General features: G+C 39.4%; 2 protein-coding genes and 1 pseudogene across 2 annotated transcripts in view; all 3 read right to left on the minus strand.

Annotated features, from left to right (window-relative positions):
* Positions 1–14,363, minus strand: part of LOC148736417 (allatostatin-A receptor-like) — a 44,249-nt gene that overhangs the window by 14,289 nt on the left and 15,597 nt on the right. The gene's annotated exons all lie outside the window — the stretch shown is intronic.
* On the minus strand, positions 7,624–8,808 carry LOC148736418 (uncharacterized; annotated as a pseudogene).
* LOC148736419 (histamine H2 receptor-like) lies at positions 10,348–14,273 on the minus strand. The gene is made up of 2 exons (XM_088753586.1): positions 14,027–14,273; positions 10,348–13,251 (listed from the first exon to the last, which is right to left on the minus strand). Exon 2 carries the CDS (start codon positions 13,206–13,208, stop codon positions 12,303–12,305), a length of 906 nt encoding a protein of 301 aa, XP_088609712.1. The 5' UTR covers positions 13,209–13,251; positions 14,027–14,273; the 3' UTR covers positions 10,348–12,302.

Genomic DNA, 14,363 nt, shown 5'->3' on the forward strand with positions numbered 1-14,363 from the left:
CTAACAGTTCCTACGCCAAGGATGAAAGTATCCACTGCTCAAATAGACCACTCCATAACGTTTATCACTAGTCCTCGTATTATCAAAGATTTTCCTTTTGACGAAAGAACAATCGTGTTATCGACGAAAGAGACTATCAAGGTTCCAAACGTCATACGGATGATTATCCCAGAGCGAATAGTCATCCAGTATATGACTTACTGCCAGGAGTCTGGGTTCACGCCACTAAGCCGCCCTATCCTTTTGCGGATTTTGAGCGAGTGTGCTGCATCTGTTCGGACATCGGTTCAAGGCCTCGATTATGTTAGTGCTGCAGCTGCGGAAGCATTTGACGATCTGTGTGATGTTGTTGAAACCCTTGGAGAAGTAGGAAAAGGCATGGGTTGGGCGAAACAGCAGGAAAATAATCTATACGCAAGCAAGTGGTACCTTAAAAGCGACTTTAAGGTGGGTGTGACACGTGCTAGGCAGATACCCCTATCCCTCTCTATGTCACTCGCCCCAAATCTATGTCTTGTGCGTTCAAGACCCTGTGTTATCGGCAGGATAATGCCGGCTGCTACCACTTCGGAACCACTCTCGTCTGTGCAGCAGCCCTTGGCCATGAAGAAGGTGTCAAGATCAGGCGTCTAGATTTTTCTGATCCACGAGGAGGCAAGTCGGCCTGCGATCGGAAGGCTGCGACTATAAAGTCACACATGAGGCTTTATCTTGACGCTGGAAATGATATTGAGACGCCTGAGCAGATGAGAGACGCGATACTCTCTTCTGGTGGAGTTCCTGGTGTTAACGTAGCATTGTGTGAGACTGTCCAAGTCCCGACGGTGCTATCTTCAAAGATAGAGGGTATTAGTCAGCTCAGTAATGTCGAGTGCAAGGAAGAGGGGCTATTAGTTTGGAGGGCGTATGGTATCGGCGATGGTAAACTCACCCCTACAGAGAGACTGCATTGCCCATCCCCATCTGACCTACCAACCCTTACCGGAGTTACTCGCTCTTACTCAAGGGCATTTCCATCTGTCAAGGAGAGGCGCACAGAAGCATCAGTTCTACCAGTGCATACCGAAGAGGAAGACAGTAACGTGGCGATCTTCAGCTGTCCTGAGGAGGGTTGTGTCACAACATTTGTGAGATATTCATCAATGCAGCGGCATTTAGACTGTGGAAAAGACCAACGTGTTCTTGAGCGATATACTCTACTGGAAAGAGCTGCTTTTGGATATGCTCAAAGGCTTGAGGGGCCTACGCAGCTGTTCCCGAGCTGAACGCAGTTGCAGAACCGCCATCTTCTCACGACATGCTACCAAAGGGCTGGGCGCTGAAGTCAAGTGCTTCCCGTAGATGAAGATTTACGCTTGCCGCGAAAGCAAAAGAACTACCTGACTGAGAAATTTCAACAAGGTCAGGGCGAAAAAGTGATCCGGCATCAGTTGCGCATTCTATGATGTCTGCCGTGGACTCGCAAGGGAAACGGATATTCAGTAGTGAAGAGTTTCTGATTGCATCTCAGGTCGCTGGATTCTTCTCCAGACTTGCGGCAAAAAAGTCTCTGTTTAACGATGATGATCTTGAAGAGGAGATTCAATGTGCCACCCAGGAGGCAACCATCGACGAATTGACGAATGAGGTTTCTCGGCAACTTTTGCCAGGACACCCCATCATGTGGGATAAATATAATCTATGCGAAATGACCTTAGGAGGGAAACTCAACACGACCAAGTTATCGGTTGCAAAACTAAGAGACATTTGCGCCGGGCTTGACATTGCTGTTGATGTAACCATCAAACGTAAACAACCCTATGCAGACAAAACTGAGGAGTACTGTCAAAAATTTCGATGCAAAGCGGATAAGTCAAGCCCCAAGTTAGCACAAGGGTGAGGTAGGGGGATGGGAGGAGAGTAATCGCAGGGATACGTTCTTCAGTATAACGACCCAAATACCACGCCAAACCCTAACCTAAGCATAGGTCAATCGTGGGAGCACTGTAATATGGACTTTCTTCTTAAAATCCACGTCACTAAGATGCTGCAGGGAATTTCTATAAGTTTGCGCTCAGCAGGAAATTCGTTTTCCGGCTTTAGCCCGAGTGTTTTTGTTTTCAAAATCTTCCAGAATATTTGTCCTTCCCCTCTCTCTCCCCCCTTGCCCATTTTTCCACTTAACACCTACTCCCTCGGCAAATATTTCCTCGCTCCAATCCTCCACAGTTACCAAATCTAAGATGGCGGCCTAATACGAAGATGTGCACTCGTGCGCCCAAAATACGCCGGCACTGCAGGCTAGAAAGGATGATCCCAAAAATCCTCTGCGGTTTACTTTCATACCAGAGATGGTAAACATTTATGACCTTTTGTTTCTGTTACTGAAGGGGCATTAGAATTTTCGGTTTTGAAGTTTTGACTATTTTTCATATCGGTATTTCGGTTTCGATACCAAAAAGCTTCGGTTTTTCAGTTTTTTAGCGTTTGCTTTTCGCTTTTTGTCACAGATATTAGTGGTTTTCGGATTTGGTATCGGAGGTGGTTTTGGTTTTTCCAATTTGGGTCCCGGTCTGAACTTGAGCAGAGCTCTGGCAAGTCACCCAAATGTTTATTCACGATCTCGTTACTTCGTGATCTGATAACGCGATGTATCACAAATAGTATATTCGAGCATGAATCGCGATGGTTAGAACCTGGACACCCCCCCCCCTGCTTTTTACGATCACCAAGACTCACTCAATCAGGGTTTGTTCTCTTCCCATATAATCCTCACAACGGAGAGAGGTGGAATTTTTGATATGATGATTATAATTAATGAAGGTTATCAGGGTCAAATTTACTATGCGAACTTTATTTCAGTTTTAATTTCAAATCCTATCTTTTTATTTATCATGCGTGGGTTATTCCCGCTTGAGTTATTACGGCGGTAAACCATTACGAAGTGTGGACTATTGCATAAATGACTGCCAAAAGGTAGACTGGTTTCGAAAATATTTGTAAATAAAACGATTGGTTTCATAATCAAAACTAGAATAAAGCTTGAAAGGTAATTTTGACCCTGATAACGCACCTTACATAATCGAATATTTGATGATCGTCACCCACAGGGAATAGCGGGGTGACTGCTAAATACAAGTTCTACAGAAAAGGGGTATTTAGAAAAACGATAAAAAAAGATCATGTCATAATTGGCCACTTATTGTACAAAAGCTCGCTAAAACAATACTACAAACATTGATTTCGGAAGGTCACGTGGATTAAGTTTTTTTTGAACGATTATTCTTCGTTTTATTTGTCATGAGTAGTTCCGCGTCAAGTAACCGTGCAATAGAGGCGGAGGACTAAGGAAAAGCAGACGGTGATCATGACAACTTTATAGAAGTAACCGCTTAATAGAGGGGAAAATTACAGTAATTTAGAGGTAACAATTTCGGAACTATGAAAACCGACCGCCCAATACAGGGTGACTGCTTCACATGGTGACGCTTAATACAGGTCCAACTGTACTGTTTTTCGGCTTCTTTCGAATTTTTAAAGAAAGGTTGTTTCTTGAAGTGTCTATTCACAATTTGGTTTTAAGGGAAATGAAGGAGACCGGCATATCTATAATAAAAGACGAACGACCGATGTAGCAAACAATGCCTAGAGAACGTTTCGAAACCAAAAATTGAATTTGCTACTCCATTATTTCTTGATATATTTATAGTCAAACCTAAAGAGTTTGACCATCGACTTTTCGAAAGAACAATACAACTTAGGCCCTGTTTATGAGCTGTTATTCTCTAAGATATGGCATCACGTCAAATAGTTTGCTATTTCCGCCTTTTGGCGTGACATAAGTAGTTTTAGCTGCGGGTGCAGTCATCTAAAACGAATACTGTTGCATGTAGCATCTTACCAGTAGCACCGTGTTATCAGTACCTTTACATTAGCGCTCCAATGCTGCTCCTCCACTCATGGTCGTCTTGTTTATCGTGCGATGAATCAGTGTGTGATAATCCTCTCTGAACTTCCACAAGCATGTCTTACCGAAGCTTCCCTGGAAGAATATGATACTCCGCTGGGCACCGAATGTTCTGTCGCAGGTGCCCAGAAATCAAGTCATTTACCAAAATTGGGAAATATTCGGAACGAACGCTAAGTCATAGGATAAAAGTAAAGTGGTGAGATATAGACGGATGTCGTCGGAAGCAGTTGAAAGTCACCGGAGAGCAGAATAACTCGAAGAGTTATTTCTAAGGGAATGATTCCTAAAGACTGGAAGAGTGCTAGAGCAACTCCAATTTTCAAAACTGGCTCGAAAGTTGACCCAGCCAACTACAGGCCAATTTTTTGTTCTTTTTGTAATTGCTAAACTTTTTGAAAAAACCATCTTTAACCAGGTTTAATGGTTTAGACCTATGCATTCTACCCTTCAGCTCTTATTGACATTACAGACAACTAGTATCTCGATATCGACAACGGATTGACAAATGCCATTCTGTTTATTGACTTAAAGAAGGCTTTTGATACTATTGATCATGAGATCCTTCTGTCAAAATTGGAGCTGTATGGGTTTAAAGGTGTTAGTCTCAATCTTTTCCGAGACTACCTCTCAGATAGAACCCAGGTTACGGTTATAAGAAACGTAAATTCTGAAACTAGTTTCATAGGTTGTGGGCTGCCTCCAGGTTCAACTCTTGGCCCCCTACTTTTTATATATATATATTTATTAAACGACTCGGGCAGTCAGAGGGCCAATAACTAAAATCAACCAATCAAAATGCTCTATTGCCGCTCCAATATTCTCTAAGTATTGGACCGGCACTGTCCCGAATGGTCCCGAATGATACCACACTTGTGTCCCTTTGAACTTCAGTCGTATAATAAATCTCTTATTAACCAAGCTTGCTCGGGACCGTACTGGAAGAATATCGGCCCTCGGTCTTTTTTGAACGGACCTCGCTACGCTCGGTCCCTACTGTCAAGACCTCCGGCCGATATTCTCCCAGTACGGCCCTCGCGCTTGGTTAATAAGATATATATATTAATGATCTCCCTAACTGTAACCTCCAATAGGACGTGAGAATTTACGCTGATGACGCTAATCTCACATTTCCCTCAAAAAACCCTAATGAGTTGTTTTCAACCCTGACTCATGATTTGGGCAATCTGAAGCAATGGCTCGATTCTAACCGTCTAATTCTTAATGTCCTCAAAACTAAATGTCTGTTTACAGGCACGAGGCACAAAATCTCGTAACTCCCTAGCGATCCATACATTTTGTCTTAAACAACAAACATATGAAATACATATATATGAACTGCGGTTATGAAACGTATATGTGCACGATCCTTCGCAGTAAAGCACTATTTAAGCAATAATGAAAATCGGACCTGAAAAAAAAAAAATTCAGGCCTGTATGGGATTCGAACCACTGACCTCTGCGATACTAGTGCAGCGCTCTACCAATTGAGCTAACAAGCCAACTGGGAGCCGGCCATCAAATTAATTCGACATAAACCCGTAGATGATAAATCAAACAACAAACATATGAAATACATATATATGAACTGCGGTTATGAAACGTATATGTACACGATCCTTCGCAGTAAAGCACTATTTAAGCAATAGTGAAAATCAGACCTGAAAAAAATCCCGTATAGGCCTGAATTTAGGTTAATACATTGTACATTATAGGTAACTTACAGTTAGTAACTTACAGTTAATTCACAGAATTTTCACACACCAGTAACTTGAAAAAAAAACTCTCGTGAAAATTTATTTTAGACTGAATTTGAAACTTTCTCTGAGCCTGCAAGCAGCTGAGAACAGTAAGAAGAGGTTGTATTTCTTACAGTACATTCAACACTTCTGACTGGGTCGTATGATTGATAATATTATAAATCAAGTGTATTTTCAGGGAGTAACAAGAACGCCATAAATTGCAGTTTCCATAGTGTAAGAATTTTGTGTGTCCCACTCAAGCAGAACTTGATTCTTATTTTTGTACTCAGGTTAGTTCATGTGATTTCTTGTACATATATATACAATTTATAGGCATGTATATGTTGTAGTTTAATTTTATACTTGGTTCAAATTTTATTTTCCTTTGTTCTCGGTCATGTTCAGCTCTCTGGTGTTTTTAGCTACTTAGCTATTTCAGGGAGTTGGTAACCCTTAAACAAGTTTATCAAATCAGTTTTTTACAAATGGCTGTAATTCCTAAATTATGGATTAATAAAGTTGTTGTTGTTGTTCATGTTAATGTATGATAATGAGTTTGAAACAAAGAAAATAAAATTTGAACCAAGTATGAAATTTAACTACAACATATACATTATCGTCATTGTATTTTGAGGTGGACTCTTGATGAATTGCAATTCCTGCACATGAAATAAGCAAAGTTCTGTTGATTCTGTATTGACTACTACATTTGTAAATTGAGGAATATTGGAATTTCCATGGGAGTTAGATTTAGAAAAATAATGTGGAATAAGTACTGAAATCACTGGAATTCTTAGTAGGTAAACAAAAACTGTAGGAAATTCTTCAATAATAGACACATACATAACATTAAGCGTATTTCTTGGGGGAATCCCATGTCTGACCCCCTACGGTGGCCCATAAGTGCAAAACACAACACAAACACTGAAAACACAACACACACAAACTGAAAACACAAAACACAGACTAAAAACACCACAAACTTATTTGAAACGCAATACATTTATCTGAAACACGTACAACACACAACTAACAACACAACACAAACACTGAAAATACAACACACACAAACTGAAAATACAACACACTCTCCTGTGCTTGTGTTGTGTAGGTGGCCCATAAGTGCAAAACACAATGTGTTGTGTCTCAGGTAAATGTGTTGTATTTTCAGCTTGTGTGTGTTGTGTTTTCAGTGTTTGTGTTGTGTTGTTAGTTGTGTCTCAGATAAATGCATTGTGTTTCAAATAAGTTTGTGGTGTTTTTAGCGTGTGTTTTGTGTTTTCAGTATGTGTGTGTTGTGTTTTCAGTGTTTGTGTTGTGTTTTGCACTTATGGGCCACGGTACTGCATGATCCGTCCAACATTAAAAGCAGGCTTAGGAAACCCAAGCTTGATATTTAAATAGTGCTGAAAAAGGCGTTTAAAAATATGAGCCAAATCATTTGAGCAATGAATCACGCCTCCCGGTTAGCTCAATGGATAGAGCGCTGGACTGTAGTGCGGGAGGTCGAGGGTTCGAGCCCCGGCCGGACCAACATTCAAGGTCTTAAAATAAATGAGAAGAATTTGCTACCTTTCTATAACATCAAGAAATGGTTAGATATTCTAGTCTTCTCGGATAGGGACGAATAAATAGAGGTCCCGTCTCCTGCAGGGTTGGGGCAGGAGACACACGAGATTACTGTGTGATGGATGTCCTCCCCTGGGGTGGGATGGGTGGGTTAGGACAGCAGGTCCACATCAGCTATTACAGCTGCCAACTAATCAACCTGCTTAAACAAATAAATGAACTTCACAACTACAGCGAATGAATTAACGATAATGCCGTCAAAATTAAACAAGAAATATAATTTCAAGGAATGGTCTAATTTTTTTCTAACGGCTCGCACAAAATGACAAAACCGAACTGGAAACCGACGCCGGTATTTACTAGGTTCTACTTATGCAGAACCTGCGCCAGTTTCAGGAGAAATTCTTGATCCTCCTTTCTTCGCTTCTCCGCTCTTTCTTCCTCTCGCCTCTCTCTTGCCGCTTCAGCTTCGATGAAGCTCTTGTCAGTCGCTTGCTGATACTCCATAAAGGACTCAAACATTTTGTCAAATTTTGTAAAGACATCAGACGCGGTTTTCCTCTTTTTATTTGCCTTTAAGACGGCCGACTGACGGTATACTGGCTTCTTTGTTTCATCGGCTTCCGTTACACCTGAAGGAACAAGTTACATGGCGACCGCCAAAACTTCAAACGGTTGCTTAAACATGAAAGCCAAGAGAGACATAAAATATGATAAATTGACTTTTGGTTTAGTTATCTCAATATTACACTGTAATATACGGATACACCTGTCTCTTATCTCCTTGTACGCATTCAAAAACTCTCCAAACGTATTGATTGAATTGATTGTTAGTTTTTTTGAGATGTCAGATTTTAGAGTTTATATTGTAGATTAATAATTGTTGTTAACTAGACTGTTGTCCCCAATATTAGCTTGTGCCTGTGCTGCTAAATATTTTTGACACTGAAATAAAGTTCTTGTTTTTGGGTTGTGACGTTACTTTTACAGACGACGATAGATGTTGCTTTTGAACACCATTGTATTGTCTGGCCCTCCAATCAGAGAGCATTTTATAACTCTTACCTGTCACCGCTGTCACACAGTTAAAAGGTTTCTCAAGGTTTTCGGACCTTTCGTTGCTGCTGCCAGGGATGTTTACGTTCGGCTCAACGTTTTCTGCTTTCGTTTTTTCTCCATCACCGTCGCCATCAATGGAAATTGTTGCGGACTTTATAATCACCTTTGGTTTTGTACATGGCTTGTCCGACAATAGCTCGTCCACTTCGTTGAAGAAAGCCGGCTTCTTCTTTGGTTGGCATTTCCCGTCTTGGTGCATTCGTCTTTGTAACTTCTGTACGCGCTTATCAGAGTGTGAATTCGTGTCTTGCAACTGCTGTCGTCTCTGTCTTCGTAGCCTGCAGCTCGAAGATATGCCGCAATTTCTAGCCATATAGTCTTTTTTCGTTTAAATGATTTTAGCTTAAGCTGAATATTCTCGTCTCTCCACTTTTCAAGCAACAGGAGGGTTTCTTTATGCTCCCAAACTCTTCCGCGCGTTTTGGTTTCTGTCGCCAATTTGGATAGGTTTTATCAAACACGATTGTTAAACTACCCGACGAGGTAGTTTTGTTAAACACGGTTTAAGACGCGTTTTCTCAAACGCGCCCGCAGTGTGAACGGCTAGTCCTCTTAAATATGTTTATCAAAAGAAGTTTAAAACATGTTTAAGCTTTGGTGTGAACGGAGTATAAGATTCTTCTATCTCAGTATTTATTAAAGGTTATTTTTTAAGTCTTAGTTAAATGTGCACGGCTCTTTTGAAGACCACTTATTAGTGATAAGGATTCCGTGGCTAAATAAAGACTGATTTATTGAGTTATTGATTGATTGATTGTTGTTAAAGTTCTTTTACGTGTTAGGGGCCGACCATTAGGCTTTTGTACATTATGCTAGCATTTTTTCGAGCATTTTACTGAGGCAAAAGTATTGAGCATTATTTGAGCATTTTAGTGGCATTTTCCCGGAAAATTAATTTTTTGCGAGAAAATTAAATAGAAATGAACTAAACCTAATACAGCCGAGTAGAGACTGAGGACAAGTCAGCGGTTTTACCTTTCAAGACTCAAAAGGTGGCCATGTTTGTTTTCTTCGTGACCCGTGTAAGTTACACGGGTTAAGAAGAAAACATAAACCTGCATACGTTGTCGTTACTTGCAACACTTGTACGTAAGTGTAAACTTTCAAATTAATTAAAAAAACCTTTGTATAATGAGCATTATCCGAGCATTAAAGTTAGTTTTTTGGGGGAGACCGAGCATTTTAGTGGGAAAAATGGAGCATTAAGGTGGAGCATTTTAGTGGGGAAACAAAAGCATAATGTACAAAAGCCTACCGACCATTTAACTCTTTAGGGTGGGAGTGGGTGATTTTGAAAAAAATTTCCTGCAAGCGCTTGATAGAAGAAAAAAACTTGCATGCAGCCCAAATGTAACAATAGAAAAAGGGCATTTAGAACGGAAAAGATATCCTGCACAGCAGATTGCTAGAAAAAAAAATTTCTTAATGACCAGAAATCGCCCACCCCTCCCCCTCAAAAGTTAAATGGTCGGCCCCTTAAGCGCAGTGACAATGTAATTTGACGGAATCGCATGATTCGGGTTACAACTGAAACTGACAGTCCGAGTGCATCCATTGATCCCAATGAAAAATTATTTTGCACTCTTAGTGCGCACTTTTTACTTGACGGCTTGAGAAAGATAACGAATAAAAAATTAATTTGAACGAAGAACCTACGAATTCTTCATCTTTCGGCTACGAATCATCATGTTATCTCATCTATATTGTTTGATTGTAGTTTTCACACAAATGTTAATTATAACAAAATATACGTTTATCTAAATATTTGTCTTCATTTTCATCAAGGAGCTTTCGATGAACCCACCCTTATTGTTTTTTCCAACTCGAGCACGTGGAGATGAATACTTTCCATAGCTGAGCATTTTTAAAATTCGTTAAAAAGGGAGAATATTACCAAATCAGACTTTTCATAAATATTTTTCGATGTATTTCCCAGTTCTAAAGAAAACGATTAATTAGAATTCCTGTATGTAGTATATGCGTGACAGGGAAGGTGACAAGAATTAAGATGTGCTTTCTTTTTCATGCTAAGAATGAAAAAAAATTTGTCAATCGTACGCAGTAATTAATTCTACGCCTTTCTTCAATCCCACTCTGATAGTTACAGTTGAAAAGTAAATAGAACCCAGCGCACTTTAATTCATTATTATGTATAATTATGCATTTCGGTATGTTAGTCGCAGACCAGGGAACGAAAAAAAATTTACTTATTTATTCTATCTATTTATTTATTTAGTTGCTACTTACATACACACACACAAACGCACACACGCACACGCATACACACACACACACACGCACACACAAATAAATTAGAGTTGTTTTTAGCAATCTAAAATGATAACTTTAATAATATTATTTCACAGCAATCTATACTTAAACTAGATAAAATTACAATTTAGGGTCATCTGCAAATAGGACGAAAAAACTCCCTAGCCTTAACTTTAACCCTTTCTGGATCACCAGATTTGAATATGGGACGAACTTTCGTTACTTTAAAGGTGTCCGGAAAACACCCAGTCTGTAAAGAGAGATTAAAAATCTTTGTTGAGGGCTCAACAATAATTTATTTATTTATTTATTTATTTATTTCATGATTCGCCCGAGGGCAGGTGATAATATAATAGGACTCTAGGTCCCCTATAAAATATCAACACCCAAACTCAACCCCGAGTATGAAAGAGAAAGGTGGAAAACCAATCGCAACCCAAAGTAACCATTAATTTTTTTTTTTTTTTACATAAGAAAAGAGAAAAAGTAACAACAATTAGCAACTACAAATATTCATACGATTAACTCTACGACATTAAGGACAATATAACTTATATGAACGAATGTTGTCTCCATCAAATACCAATTTAAGCCTTTCAAAGAAGAAATACTTTAACTTATTTTTAAAAGAAGAAATGGAAGCTTGTGACTTAATATTATCGGGAATGGCGTTCCATAAATTAGCTAGACGGTTGAAAAAGGAATCGCGAAACAAACAAGTTTTGAAAGGCGGCGTATCATGATAAATGCCTGAGCTGCCACGGCGGGATATGCTATTGCAGTACTGAATGCAATTGTGAATGTTTAAGTTAATATCACCAGACATGCATTTAAAGAAAAAAAACTAGGTCGAGGTACTCGAGCCAATAATTAAGCGGTAATAACTTTAGCCGCAGTAACCTATCCTTATAACTAAGGGTGTCTGATTTGCAAATAAACTTGGTAGCACGTCTTTGAGTCTTTTCAACTAACTTAAGGTCTTGGATTATGGATTGAGAGGCCCACACCTAAGGTGCGTAACAGAAATAACAACGCACTAAAGATGTATATAACAAAATTAATGTCTTAGTGTTCAGTAAGGAAAAGCAGTTCCTTTTGATGAATCCTATCTTTCTGTTGGCTTTCGAGACAATTGCTGTTAAATGATGGTTCCAGGTTGGATCTTTTGTGATCGTGATACCAAGATCTTTCTCTTTAGTTACCACTTCCTTGCTGCTTCCTTACAGTTAAGTAGCTCTCAAACCATTTAAGTAGAGGGCCGTCAACCCCAAAGTAGTGTAGCTTTGACAGAAGTTTTTGGTGGCAAACGGAGTCAAAAGCTTTTGAGAAATCAAGGTAAATGATGTCAGTTTCCAATCCTTTGTCGAGATTACTGCCTATTTCATGAAAGACTTGAAGCAGTTGAGTGGTACACGAAAGTCCTTTGATGAAACAATGTTCCATAGGAAAGAGAGTTTCAGATATGTGTGGGAGAAGACGTATCAGGACACATTTTTCTTGAATCTTGGACAGGACGGACGGAAGTGAAATAGGACGATAATTGGCTACGTCTTCCTTGCTATCTCTCTTATGTCAATAATGTCAATAGTGGGTTTAATAATTCTCATCGGAATGTTGTCAATGGTATGAACTATTTGTTTAATTTCTTCTCCAAATCAAACCGGGCTTTCCTGAGTAAGGTTCTCTGAAGGAAAAACTAAGGTTGGAAGTCGTAAAAGGGATCTAACTGACCACCCAGACCCAGCCAGCGGATGGATCAAACTATGGAAATCACGGTGACAGCAGAGTATCTGCCAAAGGGTATTCTTAAACTCTGGGATTCTGAACGGATAGATTGCTACGTTAATAAGAGAATTGCTAAATTGTAATACCCTGACGATTAATGTTATCAATTGCAAATAAGGAAAACTTGTAGTCACGCCCAAATACGTCAATACACTAAGAATTTGAAATGGAAGCCAAGCGAAAATAGAAGCTCCTGTTATCAAAAATAAAGTCTTAGTTAATCTCGCTTCTCTTAAGCCGACATGATTTTGTATACCCACTGCTGATCTTTGATTCTTCCAGATAACATAATATGCTCTACACATTACTAAAAGAGGCGCTGCAGGACAAAAAATCAGAAGGCCTATTAATAACTTTTTAAGAGTAAATAATAAAAATGCAGTTATTGCTGCTATGACCCACGGTGTGGCAATGGCACAGATGTAAGCACGAAGTCTCATAGTTCTGTGACGATGAGGCCAGACAACGGCAAACATCCTCTCGAGGGAAATGACGCCAAGGGTGTAGATCGAAGCTAAGGCTGTGAAAACGTCAACAAGGAAGAATACTTTACGTACTGTTACCGAGGATGTTTCATATGAAGCTATCAAAAGGGGAATGGAAAGCAAACCAACCAGTAAATCAGCAACAGACAAGCTGATTAGCAGATAAGAAGCACGTTTGCGATGTCTCTGTTCATGAAATATCCAAACAGTTAGAGTATTTCCAGAAACGATCAATGTCGTTAATGTTCCAAAACACCAGCGCCAGAACACGTTCCACGCGTTAAAATTCATGCGAGCGGGTCACGGTTGAGTCCTTATATCTTGCAAGAATACCCTTTTGATAAACAGACCACAAATAAAATGAACAGAACAAATGAAAGAAAAGCACCTGTTCTGACAGAACAACAATGCAATATTCAATCAGGTTTCGATAAAAACCGCATTACGAACCATCATAGCGACCAGCTCCTGGTTGATTTGTTATCTCAGTTGGTAGAGCACTGCACCAATATTGCAAGTGGTCATGGGTTTAAATTACATACAGGCCTGAAATTTTTCAGGCCTTATTCTCACTATTGCTCAAGTACTGTTTATTAATGCCACGATCGCTTTGATTTTCAACCACATTGTTAGTTTTTACCTAGTATTACCTTTTTTTCTTAATTTTTTTATGTACTTAGTTTTTCAGGCCCTAGAAGAAGATTTCTCATAATTTCACTACTTGCGGATGATTTTTCTCACAAGATAAACAAACGGCTGCAATGATGATAAGGTCTGCTAATAGAAGAAAATCTATAGAAAGAAATCTTAAGGAGAAGAAACTGCCTCAAGAATAACTTTATAGTGAAGGCGCATATATTCGAGGTGGCAAACAGAGGAACTCGTTTGTAACCTCTTTGTTGAACAGGCGAACTGATCCTAATCTATTCTAAAAGTGACATTCTTCTCGATATGTCACCAGGTCGTTTTTCGGAGTACAGAATTGTCATGTTAAATCTGTAAGATGGTACCGTTTTGAAGAAATGCTTACTGACTCGAGCTTAGGCAATTGAAATCACATCTTGAACAGAATTCTGCCAGCTGACAATAAAGTGCAAGTGAATATTTACCTGACACCAAGACTTTCAAAGGCGGAATATATCCAAGCCTTCCTTCGTTCTAAGAAGGGTACACTGAGTTCCGTCGTTGGAGCGTCAAAGCCTTTGTTTTCTTTGGCTGGTTTGTCTACTTTTTGATAAACGCACGATAAATTGAGCTTACAGAAATGAAGGGAGGCTTTTCGTGTTTCCTATACACAAAGCGAGTTCGTACTGCACAAGTTGAAGTTTCGAACGCAATTTGGTCGCAATTCACTAAAAGGGATGACTATATAACAAAGTCAATAAATAGGGTAGGAATTGTCTGTAAAGTGATTATGCAAAAAAAAAATATAATATGTTGATCTGT

This window comes from Stylophora pistillata, chromosome 3 (assembly GCF_964205215.1).
Source record: "Stylophora pistillata chromosome 3, jaStyPist1.2, whole genome shotgun sequence".
NCBI classification, from domain to species: Eukaryota; Metazoa; Cnidaria; class Anthozoa; order Scleractinia; family Pocilloporidae; genus Stylophora; species Stylophora pistillata.

What these genes read in the sequence shown, in the direction of transcription:
- LOC148736419 (XM_088753586.1), bottom strand. Translation starts at nt 13,208, where the DNA reads ATGAATTTTAACGCGTGGAACGTGTTCTGGCGCTGGTGTTTTGGAACA.